Source organism: Rutilus rutilus (assembly GCF_951802725.1).
Source record: "Rutilus rutilus genome assembly, chromosome: 12".
NCBI classification, from domain to species: Eukaryota; Metazoa; Chordata; class Actinopteri; order Cypriniformes; family Leuciscidae; genus Rutilus; species Rutilus rutilus.
This window is the reverse complement of record NC_140217.1, coordinates 40517808-40540307: the sequence shown is the minus strand read 5'-3', so window position 1 is coordinate 40540307 and position 22500 is coordinate 40517808. Positions and strand designations below refer to the sequence as shown.

Below are 22500 nucleotides of genomic sequence, written 5' to 3'. Positions count from 1 at the left end.
TGTATGATATTTTGTGTGTGTATATATATATATATATATATATATAGTTTTCTTAAGTATTTATATACACAATACTTAAAAATACTATAAATATATATATTCAGAGAAAGATATACAGGAGTCTAACTGCACGTTCTGTTTGCTCCTGCAGGGAAGCGTCCTCACGAGTGTCAGACCTGTAAGAAGGCCTTCAAACACAAGCATCATTTAATTGAACACAGTCGTTTGCACTCGGGAGAAAAACCGTATCAGTGCGACAAGTGCGGCAAACGCTTCTCTCACTCGGGCTCGTACTCGCAGCACATGAACCACCGCTACGCTTTCTGCAGTCGAGACGGTGACCCGGACGGGGCCGTTCCCGAGGAACCCGAGGGACCCGATGGACCCGAGGAACCCGAGGAACCCGTCTTCCTCAGCGACTCCAGCATGGAGGGAACGGCCCTGGAGTTCAGAGATGAGGAGGACGAGGAAAACTCCCTCAGAAACCTCACCTACGACCGAGAAAGAGAGGAAGAAACCGAGGAAAAACCCTCCAGAAGTGAGAAACATGAAGACATGACGGAGTGAGACGAGAGACTCTTCAGCAGGGTTTACCAAAGATGTGAAAACACACATTCACTGACTGACAATCACGTCCTCTTTAGTGTTCAAAGCCTGTGAACTGAGAACAAACTCGATCGACCAAAGACAAATATATGAACCAACACACACGTTTCTCCAAAGACTTGATTCATCGCCACAATCCAGAGCGGAAAATCACTGTGAGACGCAGAAGAGAGAAATTACTCAATGCTGATAAACACCAAGAATTAATGAGCTAAGACAAACTGCCAAGAGTAGGTCATTTTTGCACCAAATTAAATTTAATATGAAATTATATGTTGCATTAAAAATTATGCCTGTTTTTAGGACCATTAAGAGTTTTCACACTGGCATTAAATTATCATTACTGTATCATTATATCAATTTGATATTACAAACAAACTACATATATATATATATATATATATATATATATATAATCTCATTTTTATTATTGCAATGCTAAAAAAATTGTGATGCCTTTAATTTATGATGATAAAAAAATACAAAAATAATTTCATTATGAAAATTGTATTATTTTTTTATATCAATCTGATATAACAAACTATATATATATAATCTCATCTTTATTATTGTAATGCAAAAATATGGTATACATGGTATTTGTGATGCCTTTAATTTATGCTGATAAAAAATGTAAAAAAATAATTGCATTATAAAAAAATGTCAAAATGCAAAAATCTTAATGGTTCTAAAAGTTGGCTTCATTTTCTTTATATTATATATATATATAATGTTTTTCCTTTTTGATTTTAGATTGAAACATGACCTCATGCTCATTTAATATTTACATGAGACAACCACAGGTATTGAAATATTAAATATTTCAACACAAAATATAATAAGTATTTACAGTCTAGGATTCGACCAGCATTCACAGTTAACCGAGGGTTAGCTAATGACTGGTTAGCGTATGGATCATTCAGCCGGCTTTCATGGTTTTCTATGTCATAATTATCTCGGACTGCACTATAACTCAGAGCAAGATTAAACACAGATTTGACATTTATGAACTGGAAAAACTGTAAAATTGGCCGATAATGACAGACATAGAAACCTCAAACTTTCACCTTCTTTTCAGCACGAGCTGTTCAACAAACACGCATCAAATATTTGCACCAATTCATGTTGCAATACTATCATAAAGTGTCCTTTTGAGAAAGAAATAAGGAAAGCTGGAATCCATAAGCATAAAGTGTGTTATATGAGTTGCACTGAATACATGCAAACCGGTGCTTCGTTCACTTATTACTCGACTTTTCTTCTTCATATATGCTGAGTTTACCTGTAAACAAGGACCAAAATGCTTCTTGCACACGAGAATCGTGCAGGATTTTCACCAGTGTTATTTTTATACCAAATTTCTAAGCTTTGTTGAAATGTTAATACATAATCTTTGTAATAAACTTGTACATATTTTGAAAAAAACAAAACAAAAGCGGTCGCTGGAGTTTTTTGTTGTGCTTTTCAAAGCTATAATGGTCTTGCTCTAAGAGTCAAATCTCAAGACACACAATATTTGTAACGAGTGAAAAATGCAGTGTCATGCTTATTCATCACACAGATCATAAATCCAACAGACGCTGGACTCAAATCACCAGTCATTTCTTTTTACTGTAACGATTTCTTTCTAATGCCTTGAAATGAGTGGCGTTGAGTTGAGGCAAGTGTCACTTTACCGTGGTAATGGTGGTGGGGGGGTCCCGTTTACACTACTGACTCAAAACGGCACAGATTTCTGGCCTCCACCTAAACACTCAACGGTGCGGTTAAGGTCAGATGGTCTGCAAACGGATGTTGTTTTACATTTTTATAACATTTAGTTCTATACTGGTCTCTGGGTTCAGAGATGTTGCTCATCTGCATCTCTGAGAGCAACAGAAAGAAATGAACTCATCACCAGTATAATTAAAGCAATTTCAACTCTCTTTATAAGTTATACAAGTTTCAGTTTAAAGTCAGTTTAATGTAATCTAAGGTTGAAATGACTTGACAGCCAATTAGATTATACTTCAAATCCCCCAGTGGTCACCAAAATGACATATTTGAAAGTTTTTTCCTTGAAAAATTAATTTCTTCATGCCTTAAAATATCTCGAATGTAACTCGACACCCTTGCCTCATTTAGTATGCGTGGTTCTATGAATATGCAAATGAGCCCCGCCTCCACTCACTCACTCAGCTCAGAGATCCACTGGTTGACGATCACACTTTGATCTGATTGGTTACAAGGTAGTTTGTGACGTCAGAAACACCAGCGATTTCAAAGCGTGTTGCGCAAAAAAAGTTGCGCACTTAAATTTTTAGGTGCAATCAACTTGGATTTTGGAGTAATTACAACTTAAATTACATTAAACTGACCTGTTGAATTAGTTGAATCTTGTAGTATCATTTATAAAAAAAAGTTGAAATTGCTTAACTTATTTTGATGAGTTAAAGCAATGTAAAAACATATGTTGTCATAACTTATTGATAATATTTTTTTTTACAGTGTAAACTTTAACTTTTTTGGTTCAAAATTAATAAATAATGAGTCCCTTCTTCAAAAATGTGTTTCGTCTCACCCTGATTCACTATGGTAAGCCTATTATAATGTTGTGTTGCGGACAGCTCGGAATTTTGATTTTTCCAACCTAGTTCTTGGAAATAACTTATGAACATTCGACCTCGCCAACTCGGGCTAGCCTACATCATCAATCAACCACAACCTCAGGGAGACATTTGACGTTAAAAAGTTTATGTAGCCTAATAATACCTTCTTTTTTGCTTATCGTCAGCTGTTTGCAAAGCAATTGTATGTAGTTTTTATTCAGTTTTTGCCATAATTGACACAAAAACAAGACTTGTGTCGTGGCGACATCATGTGGTCAGCAACGTGAAGTGTGATTGGCTGGAATTCTCCGAGGATCTGAAGAGGGACATTTAATTTGGGAAATTTGGGATATCCTCGTCTGGAACGCAGCATGAGTGTTTATATTTTATACTGAGAAATGTTTCGCTGGAAACTGCGTGCACACCTGGACCTGGTACTGACCTGTGCGTGTTTCGTCATATCCGTAAATAGAGAAAAGTTGCTCCGGCAAGTTTAGGCTTTTCTAAGATGGCGAGAACTGAGGGATTTGAAATGTTGTAAAAGCGACGCGGAGATGATGGTGTTTTTATTACTCAACAGGTGAGTAAGGTGTTTTATTGAACAGATTGTCTCTAACGGAGTTAATTGTGAAGATCATTTCATTATAATTGGTTTAGCACTGTTCTAGAATTTATTTAAGGAAGTACCGTGTCTTTTAATGGGTAAAGCTACACATCTTCAGCCAGTCATCTTGAGATAATTTTCATCGAAACTGGTTATATCTTTGAAGCCTAGCAGTGAATGTTTTATAAACCGTAGGATAGGCCTAATCATATTCATCCGCACAGTCACGCAGAGCCGAAGCACTACCAAAACAACGTTCTTCCGCAAAATACATACAGTTTTGTTAACCGCAATAAGGCCAAAAGTTACATAGTGTAAATAGCTGGAATCTTTTTACAGTACAAATTAAAATAAATCCTCTATAGAACAAGTGATAATTACATTAAAAATAATTCAGCTTCTCGTTTTTGACAATTATTAATGCATGTAAACCGTCTTATGAGCTGATATGAGTCTCATTGCTGTATTATCTAATTGTGTATCTTCAGAATAAATCAAAACAGAAGGTCTTGTCATATAGATTTTATGTTTTTATTGTCACAATTCTGAAATACAGAATTTAAAGGAAGAAAAAGCAAGTTGAGTCGTCTTCATCGTGGACAGATAACGAAAGCAAACATCACACAAAACTGAGAGTTCATACATTAAAATAAAATATTCAGAGACTCTGAAGCGTAGGAGAGTTTTCAGAAACATGAGGAGAGACAATGAAACTGAATGAATCACTCTATCACCCAAAAGCCTGTTTCTCTTTAAAGAACTAGTTCGTCTTTGATGTCTCTCTTTCTTCCGTATGAACACAAAAGGAGATGTTTAGCACAATGTACACAGTCCTGTTCAAATATACACGGAAATGCAATAAAGATTTGAAAGTTGAAAGAGAATATTTCTAGTTTCTTTTTCCATTTTGTGTTTCACAGAAGAAAGAAAGTCAAACCGGTTTGACTTTGGAGTGACATGAAGGAGAGTAAATGATCATTTTTGGGTGAAACCATCGTTTTAAGCTTATAAACGGGCCGTGAAGGATCATCTATTAATAATGTGTGACCTTGTAACACTGAATTATTTCAGAAATAACAATACAACATCAGTCCTTTCTGTTCTGCTTTTGGAGAACCTCCTCCAGAAACCTTCTTTGCGGCCCCTTGTGGAATTGAAATAATAAGAAAATAAAAAAAATTAATAAATATATAAAATCAAACATTAAAAAGTGTGTAAGCGTTCCCGGTTCTTTTCTTCTGCCTGGATCTTTTTGTCGAGAGCCAAAGCCACAGTCCATATAAAATTACCAAACCGCGGCATGGGGGGACGCACATTTTTTAAACATATGCATTTTTAGTTCCTCTTTTGTTCTGTTATTAAAAGCAGAGTTTTGGACAAATGGCAGCGGAGCTCTGAGACTGGCACAACACACACACACACACACACACACACACACACACACACAGCCACACACTCTCTCTCTCTCTCTCTCTCTCTCACACACACACACACACACACACACACACACACACACACACACACACACACACACACACACACACACCTCTGAGCTTCCTCCATCTCTCACAGACACTCAACGACCGCATCGGAACAATGGAAAGGAAATTACGTCGTATCTGGAGCGAATTGCACCCAGTTTTATTTCTCCATTAAAAGACGAATGACTAAATGACTCGAACTTTTGACCTGTGCTGATCTTTATTATTATTGAGTGACACGTACAGCTTTATTTGAAAGCTTTTTGTCTTTTGCATTGTGCATTAAAACTACACGAGCTCTGAAAAGGGAATCATTTGAGGTAAAAACACTTAAAAGGCACTAGGGATGAAATCTGTTGAAAGACGGATCGCCACACACACACACACACACACACACACACACACACACAGTAAATCTCACAAAACCAGTCACTTTCAGGTCACCCAAAAACATCATATTTTTGCATAATATTGTTATTATTAATTAAATCATAATTAATACATACATCATTATCAGTGTTGGGTGTAATGCATTACTTTAATTTAATTACTTTTCCCTTGAAAAAAGTAAAGGAATTACTCTTTAATTTTCTGTAATTTAATTAGTTACTTCTGATGTACCGGTAATTGCATTAAATACTGTACAGACTATTGAACAATTCTATATAAAACAATAGTGGATTAAAAAAAAAACATTTAAAAATGTATGTTAAATAATGTTACATTTTAAAATGTTATATTATTTATTTGAAAGAATTAATAGAGCAGTTTCATGTCTGTCCTTTTCTTTATGCAAAATTTGGTTTATATTTTTTAGAGCTTTGGAGAATTTTTACTGTACAAAAATGTTAAAACGTCTGCATGCACTGAAAATGTATGTTGAAAATGTTTAATTGTCATTTAAATATTATCTTAACGATCCTAAAAAATTCATTTTCTTTATGCAAAAGTTTTTAGAGACAACACTTTAAAGAGCTTTGGAGAATTTTTACTGTACAAAAAAAAAAAAAAACATCTGGATGCACTGGAAATGTTTAATTGTCATTAAAATAATATCTTATCAATAACATTGTTTACGAAAAATTGTTTCTATTTTTTACAGACAAAATGTAAGAGTTGTTTTGAGAATTTTTACTGTAAATTGTTTTTAAAAACACCTGTATGCACTGAAAATGTATGGTGAAAATGTTTAATTGTCATTAAAATAATATCTAAACGATCCAAAAATGTATTTTTTTGATGCAAAATTTTGTTTATATTTTTTACAGATAAAATTAAGAGGTTTTTTTTGAGAATTTTTACTGTACACATTTTTTAAAACACCTGTATGCACTGAAAATGTATGGTGAAAATGTTTAATTGTCATTAAAATAATATCTTAATGATCCTAAAATGTATTTTCTTTCTGCAAAATTTTGTTTATTTGTTTTACAGACAAAATGTAAGAGTATTTTGAGAATTTTTACTGTAAATTGTTTTTAAAAACACCTGTATGCACTGAAAATGTATGGTGAAAATGTTTAATTGTGATTAAAATAATATCTAAACGATCCTAAAAATGTATTTTTTTGATGCAAAATTTTGTTTATATTTTTTACATACAAAATTAAGAGTTTTTTTGAGAATTTTTACTGTACACATTTTTTAAAACACCTGTATGCACTGAAAATGTATGGTGAAAGTGTTTAATTGTCATTAAAATAATATCTAAACGATCCTAAAAATGTTTTTTCTTTATGCAAATGTTTGTTTATATTTTTTAGAGCTGAAATGTGACCCGTTTTCATGAGATCCACCCATTCATAACCAGCTCTCATTGGTCGACTAGCGATTTGGATCCCTGAACAGCAGCGGTGCGTCCCGTGGACAGAAGTGTCACTGTTCTCAGTACGATCCCGTTTGCTCGTCGGCCTCGAAGATCTGCTCGTATTCGCTCAGCAGCAGCTCGATGGCCTGGTTCTGGTACAGCATGTTAACGGCCATGTTTCCGCCCTCGTTCTCCGGGCGCATGAGCGTGGGGCCGAACACGATGCCGATGTTCTGAGTCGTCATGCGATTGCAGTCGGAGTTCTCCTTCACCCTAAACAGAACAAGACGACATTCAGATGAAAGACCGATCCAGAAACTGCTCAACACTTCAACTTTAAACAGAAAAAGCGAAGGAGACACGAAGAGCTTCCTGTGGGTAACTTCCTCCAGAGATACCAAACCACAGGAACACGTTTGCCATCTTCATTTACTTCAACTTTGTCTCAGATATTTCTTCTCTGCATTTCACCTTGCGTTCTAGTTGACTAATAAACCTGGCATTGCATGTTATGAACATTGTTTGCTCTTTGATAAAAGCATCCGCTTGATGCATAAATGTATAAAATCATATCATATCAGAATCTTTATGTGTCATTATACAACAGAGCACAACGAAATGATGTGCAATCCTATTCAGTGCAATACAGGTGAAACTCGAAAAATTAGAATATTGTGCAAAAGTTATATTTTTATGGCTTACAGCTTCTGAAAACCCCAAATTCAAAATCTCAGAAAATTAGAATATTACATGAAATCAGTAAAAAAAAAGGATTTTAAATACAGAAATTTCGGCCCTTTGAAAAGTATAATCATGCATATGTATATGAATATATTAGTTTCACCTTTTAATTTGAATTACTGAAGTACATGAACTTTTTGCACGATTTTCTAATTTTTCGAGTTTCACCTGTAATCAATCTCCCACTTTAAAAGCAATTATCCTGTGTGCAACCCAGCAAATAAATATGTGCAATGGAAAGCTGAATAAATATGTGGTTTGTTATGATAGGACAATATTTGGCCGAGATACAACTATTGTAAATCTGGAATCTGAGGATGCAAAAAAATCTAAACATTGAGAAAATCTCCTTTAAAGTTGTGCATTTATGTTCGCGAAAATATATATATTTTTTTATATTTATGGTAGGAAATTTACAAAATATCTTCATGGAACTTGATCTTTACTTAATATCCTAATGATTTTTGGCATAAAAGAAAAATCTATAATTTTGACCCATACAATGTATTGTTGGATATTTCCACAGATAAACCCGTGCGACTCGAGACTGGTGACGTGATCCAGGGTCACATATATATAAATATACATTTAACAGCAATATTTGCATACCATATGCAGCACGGTATGACGAGACGTTCATACTTTTGATCACAGACTTTGGAAGCACATTAATGAGATCACTTCTAAAAACACGTGTTTCTTTCTTTCTTTTCTTATCAATAACCTTTCAGATTCAGTCTGTCGTTTCATTGGAGGTTCTTCATATCAGTGATGCTTTAAAGCTTCTTTGTGGCCTTTGAACTTAAAAAGGTTCTCTGTGATATCAGTGACATATGAATGTTCTCTGAAACTAGGAGTAAGGAGTGTTTTAGATTTCCCTGCATGTTTTATTTTCTGTATTTATTATGGCGTAGACTCAATTCAGGCTTATTATAAATGACTGATATTGCTTTAATAGTTATGAGTCTTGTATATTTCTCAAGTCTCATCAGTCTGTTCGTAGTGAAGACACACAGCGCCCTCTAGTGTCTCAATCACGACACTTTCTGCAGTCTTCCAATATAACTACACAATATATAAACCCAGAGGAGATGGAGAGATCACAGAGGGAAGTATTCATCAACATAAACCAAAGGGAAGAAAGACAGACAAATAAAGAGAAGAGAAACCTCCTGATCAGCTGAGATCAATGAGTGCATGTGTGTTCTCATTGGTGCAGGACAAGTGGGCGGAGCTTGCATAATCCAATCAGAGCGCGATTAATGGGTGAGAAATTGATTTCAAGGTGAGTGTCATTATGAATGAATCAGTGTTAAAAGTGAGTGATTGTTTGATTTGAAATAATGAAACGAGATGTACAGTTGAAACCAAAAGTATTTTGTGGTTGTGAATAGTGAGTGATGGCTCACTGCTTTGATTCAGTGCTTTGAAACTGATTAAAACTGAACACAGAGGACAGAAAACATAAGGTGAAAGGTTCAACAAAGCAAGCAAGTATTTTCATTATAAGTGTAATCTACTCACTAGTTAGTGGATGATTCCAGCTAACAACTTATAAAAACTGAATGTTCTCTTAACGTTCAAAACATCCAGTTTTCAAAATGATTTTTCTTTGGTTATGCAAACATTTATCATTCTTCAAACATTATATGAATGTTACTTTTGAACGTTCTGAAACTAGTAACATTTAAAAAACATCCAACTAAATGTTTCAGGTAAAAACGTTCTATAAACGATGTATAAATAATGTTTTTGTGCTAATGTTTTGAACAGTTTTATTACAATTAGACAGAAAACAAAAACGGCATTCAATCTGTGTCCCTCAGATCAAATGACATGACACTAAACCGCCAGTAGGTGGCGGCAAATCACGGTCTCATATGAGTCGATGAATCATTCAAACAATTCGTTTAAAACGACTGATTCATTCAGGGACAAAGCAGAAAGGCTTGTTCGACTTGAACCGGCGCTGCACAGACCGATCGGTTTATGACATCAAAGTACCGCGAGAGCAATTCAAAAGCATAAGGAGCCGTCTGCTTTCTATTCGCTCTCGCGGTACTTTGATGTCATTCACCGATCGGTCTGTGCAGCGCCGGTTCAAGTCGAACAAGCCTGACGTGACTGAGTGAGTCATTAAAACGATTCGTTTAAAAAGTGACGAAACTGAAGCTGTGTTGCTCGATGGCTCTACTGTTTGGAACAATCTTCATTGCCAAAATATAGGAAAAACAATATTGTGTCTAAAATATAAGTCGCCTAATAACTTATTGATTTTCTACAACAGTTCAATCAACAATATCACACTTGCAAATGTGCTGTTATTTGGGAAAACCGCACTTTGCTCATGTGACATTACGTATAATATATTATTATATCATTTAATATATCATATTAAAAACAAGGACAATTTTTTTGCACCAAATCTTGTTTTTTGGAGGCATTTTTATAGATTTTTGGTGCATTTTCTCCTTTGCAGCCACTAAAAATTCCGATTTAAACACAGACTTCAAGCATGGAGAACAGTGTAGAGAACGTGTGCTGGTACCGTTTCAGGTGTCGGATCATGTGACTCAAGGTGTCGTGGTTTGGCGGAGGCATGCTGATGACCAGAAGCTTCAGGCGCTCCACCTTATCCAGGTAATTGGATATTTCTACAGGACACAGACGCATAAACGGTCATTATAATGAATTATTAATCACGCTGCTTCTCTGGCTTCTCCTTGTCACTCACTGACGGTCTCGACGATGTCGTGGAAGAATCCGTACGGGATGAGCGGCTCGGGAAGCTCTCGGAAGAACAGTTTGAGCGCGCCGGTGATGACGTGGATGTCGTCCCACTGCGGGTCGTCCAGATCCAGGCGCTCTGGAGGAAAGATGACGGAGTGAGTGTTAAATGCTGAATCACACACACACACACACACTCAAAGATGGGCTGCAGAAGAAGAAAAGAGAAGGTGATGAAGCAAATCATAATGTCTGCAATTAATTTTGCAGGTTCAGTGCAATTTCATCTGTGATATGAAAAGGAGTTTTGCACAGAAGAAGGTTTTGAATCAAAATTACACGCAATGAACGCTTTAAATTATTATACGATATTTCTTATCTTACTTCACCCGCTTAACTACTGTTTGTTTCCTCGGAAGAACCTGGAAAACTGGGATATATGAGGAAGCCTGTGATTTCAAAAGCGTGCTTTCTAGACCTGGAAAAGTCATGTAAAATAATACAATCTTAAAATGCATTTATTTGATTAAAAATACAAAAAAACAATAATATTGTGAAATATTATTACAATTTAAAATAACTGTTTTTTATTTGAATATATTTTAAAATGTAATTTATTCCTGTGATCAAAGCTGAATTTTTCAGCATCATTACTCCAGTCTTCAGTGTCACATGATCCTTCAGAAATCATTATATATATATACAGTATTCAACATTTGAATTGGATCAAAACCTTTAATTAAAGTTATACATGAATTTTGACCAATTCCCGTTCTTGTCTTGGACAACTTTGATGAACTTTTTTGATCCACTTCAGATGTTGACTACTGTATATAATTTCAGTTTTATGTATTTTAGTACTTAAAAACTATTTTTAAGTTTTATATTTTATTTCAGTTAATGTTTATTTTATTTTATAATTTATTTCAAGCAACAAATTTAAGTTAGTTTTAGTTATACTTAACGGTAATAACCCTGGTAGAAATTATTAGTAAAAATCCATATTCTTAAACCCTTTTCTAGTAAACCAGGAACGACTGTAAAAAAAGAAAGAAAGAAAAGTAAAATCAGTCATTAAAGGTTCTCTAAATGATTTTTAGGCCAAGCATTGTTTTGTCACATCCAGCAAACATCTTGTCACGATTTTTGGGGTTGTTCTTGTCATGTTTCTGTTGTCCCGCTGAAGCCGGGATCGTTCGCCAGCTGTGAAACGGTACGTAATGCGCAAGTTTATGATCGAATCAGAGAAAAAAAATGCACAAGCGTGGTTTCATCTCACAAATCGCAGCTCATAAGCAAACTGAAGACGCTGCTGAGACATCGATGTCACGTGTCTTTACGGGTTGTGTGTGAACGCACTCTCCGATTCCGGAAAATCACTGGCAGTGTGAATGAACCAAAATCAAATCAAATCCCGAGTCACTTTATCCGTGTATTTTCCGGAATCTCTGTGTGAAAGCGGTTCATGACTGTTTCAGGAAGCACGGGAGGGAGGGGGAGGGTCGAGCTAGCCTCCGTTTCGTTTCGCAATACTTCGAACGCCAACAAGAAGTGACGTCACCCAACATCGCTTAGAGCAGCTTTAACAACAGCAGGAAACCTAAAGACCCGCCAGGTCTCAAAACTTCTGGAATCATGAAATTAACATTTTGATTACAATTATTTTAGTTGCTATGCTATCATTACAGCAGCAGAAGCCGACATGCACCGAAACATCAAGCGAGAAGCAGAAAGCGTCAGGAGACTCGAGTCAGACAGAAGCAGCGAGCGTCAGAGAGTAGCGAGATCTTCAGCGTTCCCGTTATCAGGAGACAAACCTTGCACTAAATCCTCAGGGAAGAGATAGCGTCCGTCTGTGGTCACGGCTCGCTCTGGAAGAACGGACAGGAGTTACAGACGTGACATCATACAGTGACATCATCACACACTCTTTACCAGCTGACACCTGTGTGCGATGATGTCATGCGTGACACGGAGAGAACATCTGATGAATAAATCAATTAATACTCAGATTTCTATTTCTCCCCGTTACATAAAAAGGTGCACTCCTTAATAAAATTGTAACACAAAGGAAGTGACATCATTTGGGCTTTTTCTACAAAATAAATCGAAATCTTTTTTTACATTGCAGTGCTCAAACCTATTAACAAAGTTATTGTCAGAAATTCATTGTTCTATTGTACATTCATGGATAACAACAAACCAACAATTTGATCCCAAATTAACAGCACATTTTTCGTCATTTAATTAATTTTTTAATTTTGATGCTTATTTAATGTTTATTGCTAGAAAATAATAAAACTGGGTTTTAAAATGAGCATCTCTTGCATTTTTCAAACTCAGCATTTTGTCATTTTTATAAATTATTTAATTTAAATGTTTATTTAATGTTTGCTACTAGAAAATTATATTATAACTGTAAGTTAACTATAGGAATTATCTCACAAAACTGGGGTTTTCAATGCATTTAGATATGTAACAAATATTGATATTATAATAATTTCCCGTGAATCACTCAGAGTAAGACCAAGACATGCATAAAGTTTTGATTTCACGTCGCATTTAATTGCAATGAATAACAGAACTGAATCATTCATGACACTTATGGTTATTATACTGATGTGATATTGACTCTCACCGTGATTGACAGAAAAGCGCAGTTTCTGAATGACGGCAAGATTCCCACTCACTCTGTAAATCCCATCAGTCTCCAAGCCTGAATACACACACACACACACACACATTATTTCCAGGAATAGGACAGCAGTCCAACAGAAACACGACTGTGTAAAACAGAGACAAGATTAGTGGATAAGAACAAAAAATAAAATCATTTTGATTCAGAATAATTTGCTAATGAATCATGCTGACCAATCAGAGACGGTTCATTCTGATTCACAAGAAAGATTCACTCACAAATCGAGCATCGTTATGATGGTTCATTATGACAAAAGTCGAGTTCAGCACAACTATAAAAATGCATATTCATCATTATAGTCAATTTCATCACTTTTAAGATTTCATTTATTTACATATATTCCAGGCCTGGAAAGAAAAACAGCGTAAAGTCAACATGAAATCTAAATTGACAAAATTTTTTTATGGATTATTGCAGTGTTTATTCTAAATGATTTATCGGTGCACATCATCATTATTGTGTTAATAATCTTGAATCAGAATAAGTTCCTCTTCTCTGATGATGTGGGCTGTCACTCACATGAGATCAGCCAATAGCAAACCACAACCATCCAATCAATTTCCCACGGACAAAATCAAGCCCCGCCCAAATTTGTTCTCGTTCCAGAAGCGCTTCACTCGGATGTAAGACACAATAGAGAAGAAAAGACGAGTGCGACTTTGGCTTTTCCTCAGGATATGTTCCCATTGAAGTGTTTGAGCCCTATTTTAACGATCTAAGCTCATGGTGTAAAGCACACGGCGCAAGCGCACTTAGTGTGTGTCTGAATCCACTTTTGCTAGTTTAACGACGGGGAAAATGGTCGGCGCTCCCGGCGCATGGTCTAAAAGAGTCGTCCCTTTTCTCTTAATGAGTAATGGGTGTGTTTTATCTCTATTCTCTTAATGAGTAATGGGTGTGTTTTATCTCTATTCTCTTAATGAGTAATGGGTGTGTTTTATCTCTATTCTCTTAATGAGTAATGGGTGTGTTTTATCTCTATTCTCTTAATGAGTAATGGGTGTGTTTTGGGTGTAACGTGAAGTAAACCAATCAGAGTCTCGTCTACCATTCCCTTTAAAGGACAGTTGCGCTCGCGCCATAACGGATTCGCTATTTACATAGAGGATTTCGCAAAAACTGAACGTGTCTCCAGAGAGAAAATGGATGTGTGTGTGTGTGTGTGTGTGAGGTTAAAGTGCTAGCAGACCATCTACGGGACAAGCCGGATCTTTATGTACACAATAATAATCTTTTACATTGTTTACAATTGTTATTTTTAATATTTGCCATGTTTGTGTGCTGCTGCGCGTCCCTGTGTGTGTAATAAGCAGAGAGTGTGTGTGTGTAATAAGCAGTGTGTGTGTAATAGGCAAAGTGTGTGTAATAAGCAGAGAGTGTGTGTAATAAGTAGTGTGTGTGTGTGTGTGTAATAAGCAGAGTGTGTGTGTAATAAGCAGAGAGTGTGTGTAATAAGCAGAGAGTGTGTGTAATAAGCAGAGAGTGTGTGTAATAAGCAGAGTGTGTGTGTGTTGTGGACTCGCATATAGGCTCCTATTACTAACGCACCCTTTAAATAACAAAATAATACATCGCCGTTGACTTTAGAGCAGGGTTCAGTCAGTCAACCGCTCAGTCTATTGCAGTTCCTCAAAACAGCAACAATGCGGCTGAACACACACTGAACACACACTGAACACACACTGAAACACACACTGAACACACACTCGTTCTCAGACCAGCAGCCCATGGGCCACAGATGAGCGCAAATGCATTTGCTATTTAAAGAACGTGACGCAGGACGTAAAAAATGAAAACTGCGTCAGGCTGAAACTAGCGAAACACACTTGCGTCGCGCCTGGATAGAGTCGAGTGTGTGATCGAGTCCGAAGAGTAAATGAGAAGATCACCTCTCCTCTCCACGGCTTCGGTGCATTTCTTGACGAACTGTGGAACGGTGCATTTCTCCCGGTCACACAGAAGCTCCAGTCCACAGCCGAACACCTGATCTGAAGCACACACACGTCAAACAGTGAATGAGGGACGCTTGAACACCTGATCTGAAGCACACACACGTCAAACAGTGAATGATGGATGCTTGAACACTTGATCTGAAGCACACACACACGTCAAACAGTGAATGAGGGACGCTTTCAAAACACTCATGGCTAAACCAGCGAATGACTTCGAGTCCTACTTTTTAAAGGGAAATCCAATACATTGGTGCAAAGTTTATTTGTTTGTTTGGTAACACTTTACAGTAAGGTTAGGTAGGTTGCTTTATTGTCCCCAAGGGGAAATTCTGCTAAAGTGCTAGTGTGGTTGTTGCACATTGCTCCATTGCACTGAAGTTTGTGTAAAGTGCATAAGCTAAGGTGCTAGTGTGTCTATTGCACGTTGCTCACATATTTATTGTACACAGCTCTATTTCACATCGTTCAGCAGCGTAATGGAGGCTGGCACAAATGATCATTTTAGGCGATTATAGTTTGACATTTTGGTACACGGAGTCTTCTTCCTGATGGCAGGGTTTCGTATTCAGGGAAGAGGGGATGTTGAGGGTCTGATTTAAGGCGAGACACTACAGGTGAATAGGGTAAAAAATGTAACTAGCAGATATCACCATGAAACTTTCCCAGTTGATTACCTACATTAAGATGAGAAAAAAATGTATTATAAGTTTTCTGTGATTTAATGTTTAAATATGCAAATTAGGCAATATCTACTTAAATATGCTATATTAAATTAGTAAAAATACTAATTTGCATATATAAAAAAAACGAAATCTGAGTATTGGATAAAGCCAGGTTAAAAAATATTTTTTCATTGTGTTCACATATTAGATGGGGAAAAAATTACAGAGGGATTTATGGATATCTACTATTGTTATCCTGTAAATCAGAATATACTGTCAACTGTCAATTTTCGCCATGTTTTTTGGAATAGAATGTTATATAAATCAGGCTAGGAATAATATATTTACAAATCCCTCTGTAAATGTCCTCATAATATAACTAGGTACAAGACTGGAGAGTTTGGTGTATATCGGTGCTGCTGAAGTGGAGATTTCGGACTTGGAGAATGAGAGAAAAGTCATTTGGAGAAAACGGGCTTTAAAGATTTATCATCAGCCAATGAGATTGCGCATTCAGCCCTTTTACTTTCACGATTGGTTGCTGATAAAAAGTGAATGACCATATTTGGATCCGACAGCTTTGTACAGGAGAGAGAGAGCTTTCCAGCGGTGTGTGTGATGACAGGGTGCAGACAGCGATCGTGGAGCAGCGGGAGGATTTACAACGCCAACTTTTGTTGAATTTATGAGAAATCTACAGACGCAAACAGACAAAGTGTAGTAAAATAAAGACCTAAATGTGTATTTCTGACTTTTTTTCACCACAAGTCTGAAAGAAGACGTGTTATTGAAGACAAATATCCAAAAATCTCAAAATTGACCAGTAAAAAAAAAACGATGTTTTTGCCTGTCGTGTCTCGCCTTAATTTTCATAGCCTGTTTCATAATTGTCTGATCATACAGGCTCTGTTAGGCTCATAGTCTCTCCTCCCGATCATTTTCATGGCTGTTTTGTGCATGTTTGCAAGCTTGTTTTTCAGCTTAACTGTTAAGTTGCCAAATCATGCCCTAATTCCATATCTGATGACACTCTCCAATATTGCATGGTAGAAGATCATCGTGATCTGATCTTAGACGCCGTAGAACGCAGTTTGTTGCACAGGTTGTCAACGTGTGTATTCCAGCAAAGAAGACTGTGGATGTGGACACCTAAGTGTTTGTATGAGGACACCTGAGTTACTTCCTGGTTTTTAATGACCACTGGCTCGTGGTCTGTAACTTGCCTCGGGTCGAAGACCATCTCCTTTGTTTTTTGAATGTTTAAAATGAGATGGCTGGCGTCACACCATTTAACGAATGTGTCTATTTCGTCTCGGTACACAGAGGAGTCTGCATCCTTGTACAAGAGGCTCAGGATCGCGGTATCATCAGCTAATTTCATTATATAGTTGTTAGAGTGTACATTCCTACAGTCATTGGTGTACGATGTGAAGAGTATTGGTGATACACTCCTGTGTTACAGTATTTGATCTCCGATAGCGTCCTCTTGACCTTCACTTGCTGAGCCCTGTTAGTTAGAAACACACCACCGTTTGACCGGTTCACCTTTAATGAGTCCTTTCTCCTGCAGCGTTTGTAGAGGCGGCCGCCGGAGGATCAGCTTCTTCAACCGGCTCTTCACACGCTTGCGCTCGGAGTTCTCCATGTAAGAGGTGGAGCGAGGGACTGTGGACACAGAGACCAGTGTGAGTCCAGTGTGTGTGTGTGTGTGTGTGTGTGAAACGGCACTGAAACGTGCGTATTTACAGATCCTGTAAAAATGAAATTCATGCCTATTTTTTTACAGTCTATAATTCATGCACTACTTTTGGGGTTTTCAAGGACTACAATCAGAGATCTCACTTATCAAACAATATCTTTAATATCTTTCAAATTCTAAAAATATGTAAATAGATAAAGGATAAACTAATTTAAAAATAAACTAATAAAATAAACTAATATAAAAAAAAATGGAACAAATAAAGTGCAGCACAAGCAATGACTGTGTAACTTTAACCGATGACAAAGATATCGCTTTCCTTATTCAAACTGATTTATTCTCATGAATATATGATTGACCTGAAGAATGAACGATGTATCATATACTTGGATATTTATGAGCAATATCACACTCATAGTCATGTGAAGTGGCTCTATATCTATATCAGACGAGCTGCAGTGTCATTCTGTGTGAAAAGATTGTTTTATCGTTAGAGTTAGAGTTGTGTGTTTGTGTGTGTGTGTGTGTGTGAGAGAGAGACTGACAGCTCCACCTGTGTGTGTGTGTGTGTGTGTGTGTGTGTGTGTGAGAGACTGGCAGCTCCACCTGTGTGTGTGTGCAGGTTCCTGTAGCGAGTTAGAGTTGTGTGTGTGTGTGTGTGTGTGTGTGAGAGAGAGAGACTGACAGCTCCACCTATATGTGTGTGTGTGTGAGAGACTGGCAGCTCCACCTGTGTGTGTGTGCAGGTTCCTGTAGCGAGTTAGAGTTGTGTGTTTGTGTGTGTGTGTGTGTGAGAGAGAGACTGACAGCTCCACCTGTGTGTGTGTGTGTGTGTGTGTGTGTGTGTGTGTGTGTGTGTGTGTGAGAGACTGGCAGCTCCACCTGTGTGTGTGTGCAGGTTCCTGTAGCGAGTTAGAGTTGTGTGTTTGTGTGTGTGTGTGTGTGAGAGAGAGACTGACAGCTCCACCTGTGTGTGTGTGTGTGTGTGTGTGTGTGTGTGTGTGTGTGTGTGTGTGTGTGTGTGTGTGAGAGACTGGCAGCTCCACCTGTGTGTGTGTGCAGGTTCCTGTAGCGAGTTAGAGTTGTGTGTGTGTGTGTGTGTGTGTGTGTGTGAGAGAGAGAGACTGACAGCTCCACCTATATGTGTGTGTGTGTGTGTGTGTGAGAGACTGGCAGCTCCACCTGTGTGTGTGTGCAGGTTCCTGTAGCGAGTTAGAGTTGTGTGTGTGTGTGTGTGTGTGTGTGTGTGTGTGTGTGTGTGTGTGAGAGAGAGACTGACAGCTCCACCTATGTGTGTGTGTGTGTGTGTGTGTGTGTGTGTGTGTGTGTGTGAGACTGGCAGCTCCACCTGTGTGTGTGTGCAGGTTCCTGTAGCAAATTAGAGTTGTGTGTGTGTGTGTGTGTGTGTGTGAGTGAGAGAGAGACTGACAGCTCCACCTATGTGTGTGTGTGTGTGTGTGAGACTGGTAGCTCCACCTGTGTGTGTGTGCAGGTTCCTGTAGCGAGTTAGAGTTGTGTGTGTGTGTGTGTGTGTGTGTGTGAGAGAGAGAGACTGACAGCTCCACCTATGTGTGTGTGTGTGTGTGTGTGTGTGAGAGAGAGACTGACAGCTCCACCTATGTGTGTGTGTGTGTGTGTGTGTGTGTGTGTGTGTGTGTGTGTGTGTGAGAGACTGGCAGCTCCACCTGTGTGTGTGTACAGGTTCCTATAGCGAGTTAGAGTTCTGTGTGTGTGTGTGTGTGTGTGTGTGTGTGAGAGAGAGACTGACAGCTCCACCTGTGTGTGTGTGCAGGTTCCTGTAGCGAGTTAGAGTTGTGTGTGTGTGTGTGTGTGTGTGTGTGTGTGTGAGAGAGAGACTGACAGCTCCACCTATGTGTGTGTGTGTGTGTGTGTGTGTGTGTGTGTGTGTGTGTGAGAGAGAGAGACTGACAGCTCCACCTATATGTGTGTGTGTGTGTGTGTGTGTGTGTGAGAGAGACTGACAGCTCCACCTGTGTGTGTGTGTGTGTGTGTGTGTGTGTGTGTGTGTGTGTGTGAGAGAGAGAGAGAGACTGACAGCTCCACCTATGTGTGTGTGTGTGTGTGTGTGTGTGTGTGAGAGAGAGACTGACAGCTCCACCTGTGTGTGTGTGTGTGTGTGTGTGTGTGTGTGTGTGTGTGTGAGAGAGAGAGACTGACAGCTCCACCTATGTATGTGTGTGTGTGTGTGTGTGTGTGTGTGTGTGTGTGTGTGTGTGTGTGTGTGTGTGTGTGTGTGTGAGAGAGAGAGAGACTGACAGCTCCACCTATATGTGTGTGTGTGTGTGTGTGTGTGTGTGTGTGTGTGTGAGAGAGACTGGCAGCTCCACCTGTGTGTGTGTGCAGGTTCCTGTAGCGAGTTAGAGTTGTGTGTGTGTGTGTGTGTGTGTGTGTGAGAGAGAGACTGACAGCTCCACCTGTGTGTGTGTGTGTGTGTGAGAGACTGGCAGCTCCACCTGTGTGTGTGTGCAGGTTCCTGTAGCAAATTAGAGTTGTGTGTGTGTGTGTGTGTGTGTGTGTGTGTGTGAGAGAGAGACTGACAGCTCCACCTATGTGTGTGTGTGTGTGTGTGTGTGTGTGTGTGTGTGTGAGAGAGAGAGACTGACAGCTCCACCTATATGTGTGTGTGTGTGTGTGTGTGTGTGTGAGAGAGACTGACAGCTCCACCTGTGTGTGTGTGTGTGTGTGTGTGTGTGTGTGTGTGAGAGAGAGAGAGAGACTGACAGCTCCACCTATGTGTGTGTGTGTGTGTGTGTGTGTGTGTGAGAGAGAGACTGACAGCTCCACCTGTGTGTGTGTGTGTGTGTGTGTGTGTGTGTGAGAGAGAGAGACTGACAGCTCCACCTATGTATGTGTGTGTGTGTGTGTGTGTGTGTGTGTGTGTGTGTGTGTGTGTGTGTGTGTGTGTGTGTGTGAGAGAGAGAGAGAGACTGACAGCTCCACCTATATGTGTGTGTGTGTGTGTGTGTGTGTGTGTGTGTGTGAGAGAGACTGGCAGCTCCACCTGTGTGTGTGTGCAGGTTCCTGTAGCGAGTTAGAGTTGTGTGTGTGTGTGTGTGTGTGTGTGTGTGTGAGAGAGAGACTGACAGCTCCACCTGTGTGTGTGTGTGTGTGTGAGAGACTGGCAGCTCCACCTGTGTGTGTGTGCAGGTTCCTGTAGCAAATTAGAGTTGTGTGTGTGTGTGTGTGTGTGTGTGTGTGTGTGAGAGAGAGACTGACAGCTCCACCTATGTGTGTGTGTGTGTGTGTGAGACTGGTAGCTCCACCTGTGTGTGTGTGCAGGTTCCTGTAGCGAGTTAGAGTTGTGTGTGTGTGTGTGTGTGTGTGTGTGTGAGAGAGAGAGACTGACAGCTCCACCTATGTGTGTGTGTGTGTGTGTGTGTGTGTGTGTGTGTGTGTGAGAGAGAGACTGACAGCTCCACCTATGTGTGTGTGTGTGTGTGTGTGTGTGTGTGTGTGTGTGTGTGAGAGACTGGCAGCTCCACCTGTGTGTGTGTACAGGTTCCTATAGCGAGTTAGAGTTCTGTGTGTGTGTGTGTGTGTGTGTGTGTGTGTGAGAGAGAGACTGACAGCTCCACCTGTGTGTGTGTGCAGGTTCCTGTAGCGAGTTAGAGTTGTGTGTGTGTGTGTGTGTGTGTGAGAGAGAGACTGACAGCTCCACCTATGTGTGTGTGTGTGTGTGTGAGACTGACAGCTCCACCTGTGTGTGTGTGCAGGTTCCTGTAGCGAGTTAGAGTTGTGTGTGTGTGTGTGTGTGTGTGTGTGTGTGTGTGTGTGTGAGAGAGAGAGACTGACAGCTCCACCTATGTGTGTGTGTGTGTGTGTGAGAGACTGGCAGCTCCACCTGTGTGTGTGTACAGGTTCCTATAGCGAGTTAGAGTTCTCTGTGTGTGTGTGTGTGTGTGTGTGAGAGACTGACAGCTCCACCTATGTGTGTGTGTGTGTGTGACTGACAGCTCCACTTGTGTGTGTGTGCAGGTTCCTGTAGCGAGTTAGAGTTGTGTGTGTGTGTGTGTGTGTGTGTGTGTGAGAGAGAGACTGACAGCTCCACCTATGTGTGTGTGTGTGTGTGTGTGTGAGACTGGTAGCTCCTCCTGTGTGTGTGTGCAGGTTCCTGTAGCGAGTTAGAGTTGTGTGTGTGTGTGGTGTGTGTGTGTGTGTGTGAGACTGCCAGCTGTACCTGTATGTGTGTGTCTGTGTGCAGGTTCCTGTAGCGAGTGAGAGTCAGTCTGTGGTGCAGCAACAGTTCCGTGTGTGTGTGTGTGTGTGTGTGTGTGTAAAATAGCACTAGCCATCATAGATGATTGTTTGAAACGTACGCAATGCCTTGACTCCTCCGCGGTTCTCGTCCTCGTCTCCGCTCTGGTCCAACATCTCGACCGACCCGGCTCTCCTCAGGGAATACAGCAGAACATTATCCAGAGGATTCTCCTTATCCTGAAACACATGGGATTCGATGCGTCGAAGGAAATAATAATTCATTCAGCGAGGACGCATTCAGTTGATCTGAAGTGACATTTATAATGTTGCAAAAGATTCTATTTCAAATAAATGCTGTTCTTTTGAACTTTCTATTCATCAAAGAATCCTGAGAAATAAAATGCATCAGTTTCCACACAAATATGAAACTGTTTTCAACACTGATAATAATCATAAATGTTTCTTGATCATCAAATCATCATATTAGAGTGATTTGTGAAGGATCATGTGACACTGAAGACTGGAGTAATGATGCTGAACATTCAGCTTTGATCACAGGAATAAATTACACTTTACTGTATATATTCACATAGAGAACAGATGATTTACATTATAATAATATTTCACAATTTTTACTGTATTTTTGATCAAATAAACACAGCCTTGGTGAGCAGAAGAGACTTTTTTTTTTATCAAACAAAAAATAAAAATTGTATT

General features: G+C 39.0%; 2 protein-coding genes across 9 annotated transcripts in view; one reads left to right on the top strand and one right to left on the bottom strand.

Annotated features, from left to right (window-relative positions):
* Positions 1–2476, top strand: part of LOC311301239 (zinc finger E-box-binding homeobox 1) — a 44481-nt gene extending 42005 nt beyond the window's left edge. For all 4 annotated transcript variants that reach the window (XM_084426209.1, XM_084426212.1, XM_084426210.1 and 1 more), the window contains exon 8: positions 152–2476. In XM_084426209.1, the coding sequence (XP_084282335.1) occupies positions 152–567 (416 nt within the window). In that variant the 3' untranslated portion in view covers positions 568–2476. The remainder of the gene's footprint in view (positions 1–151) is intronic.
* A 1839-nt stretch (positions 2477–4315) lies between these two features.
* The window catches only part of arhgap9 (Rho GTPase activating protein 9), a 62056-nt gene continuing 43871 nt past the window's right edge, over positions 4316–22500 (bottom strand). For all 5 annotated transcript variants that reach the window (XM_084426829.1, XM_084426830.1, XM_084426827.1 and 2 more), the window contains 8 exons: positions 21903–22020; positions 17412–17531; positions 15142–15240; positions 13193–13270; positions 12372–12425; positions 10562–10693; positions 10376–10481; positions 4316–7359 (listed from right to left, as the gene is read on the bottom strand). In XM_084426829.1, the coding sequence (XP_084282955.1) occupies positions 7164–7359; positions 10376–10481; positions 10562–10693; positions 12372–12425; positions 13193–13270; positions 15142–15240; positions 17412–17531; positions 21903–22020 (903 nt within the window). In that variant the 3' untranslated portion in view covers positions 4316–7163. The remainder of the gene's footprint in view (positions 7360–10375; positions 10482–10561; positions 10694–12371; positions 12426–13192; positions 13271–15141; positions 15241–17411; positions 17532–21902; positions 22021–22500) is intronic.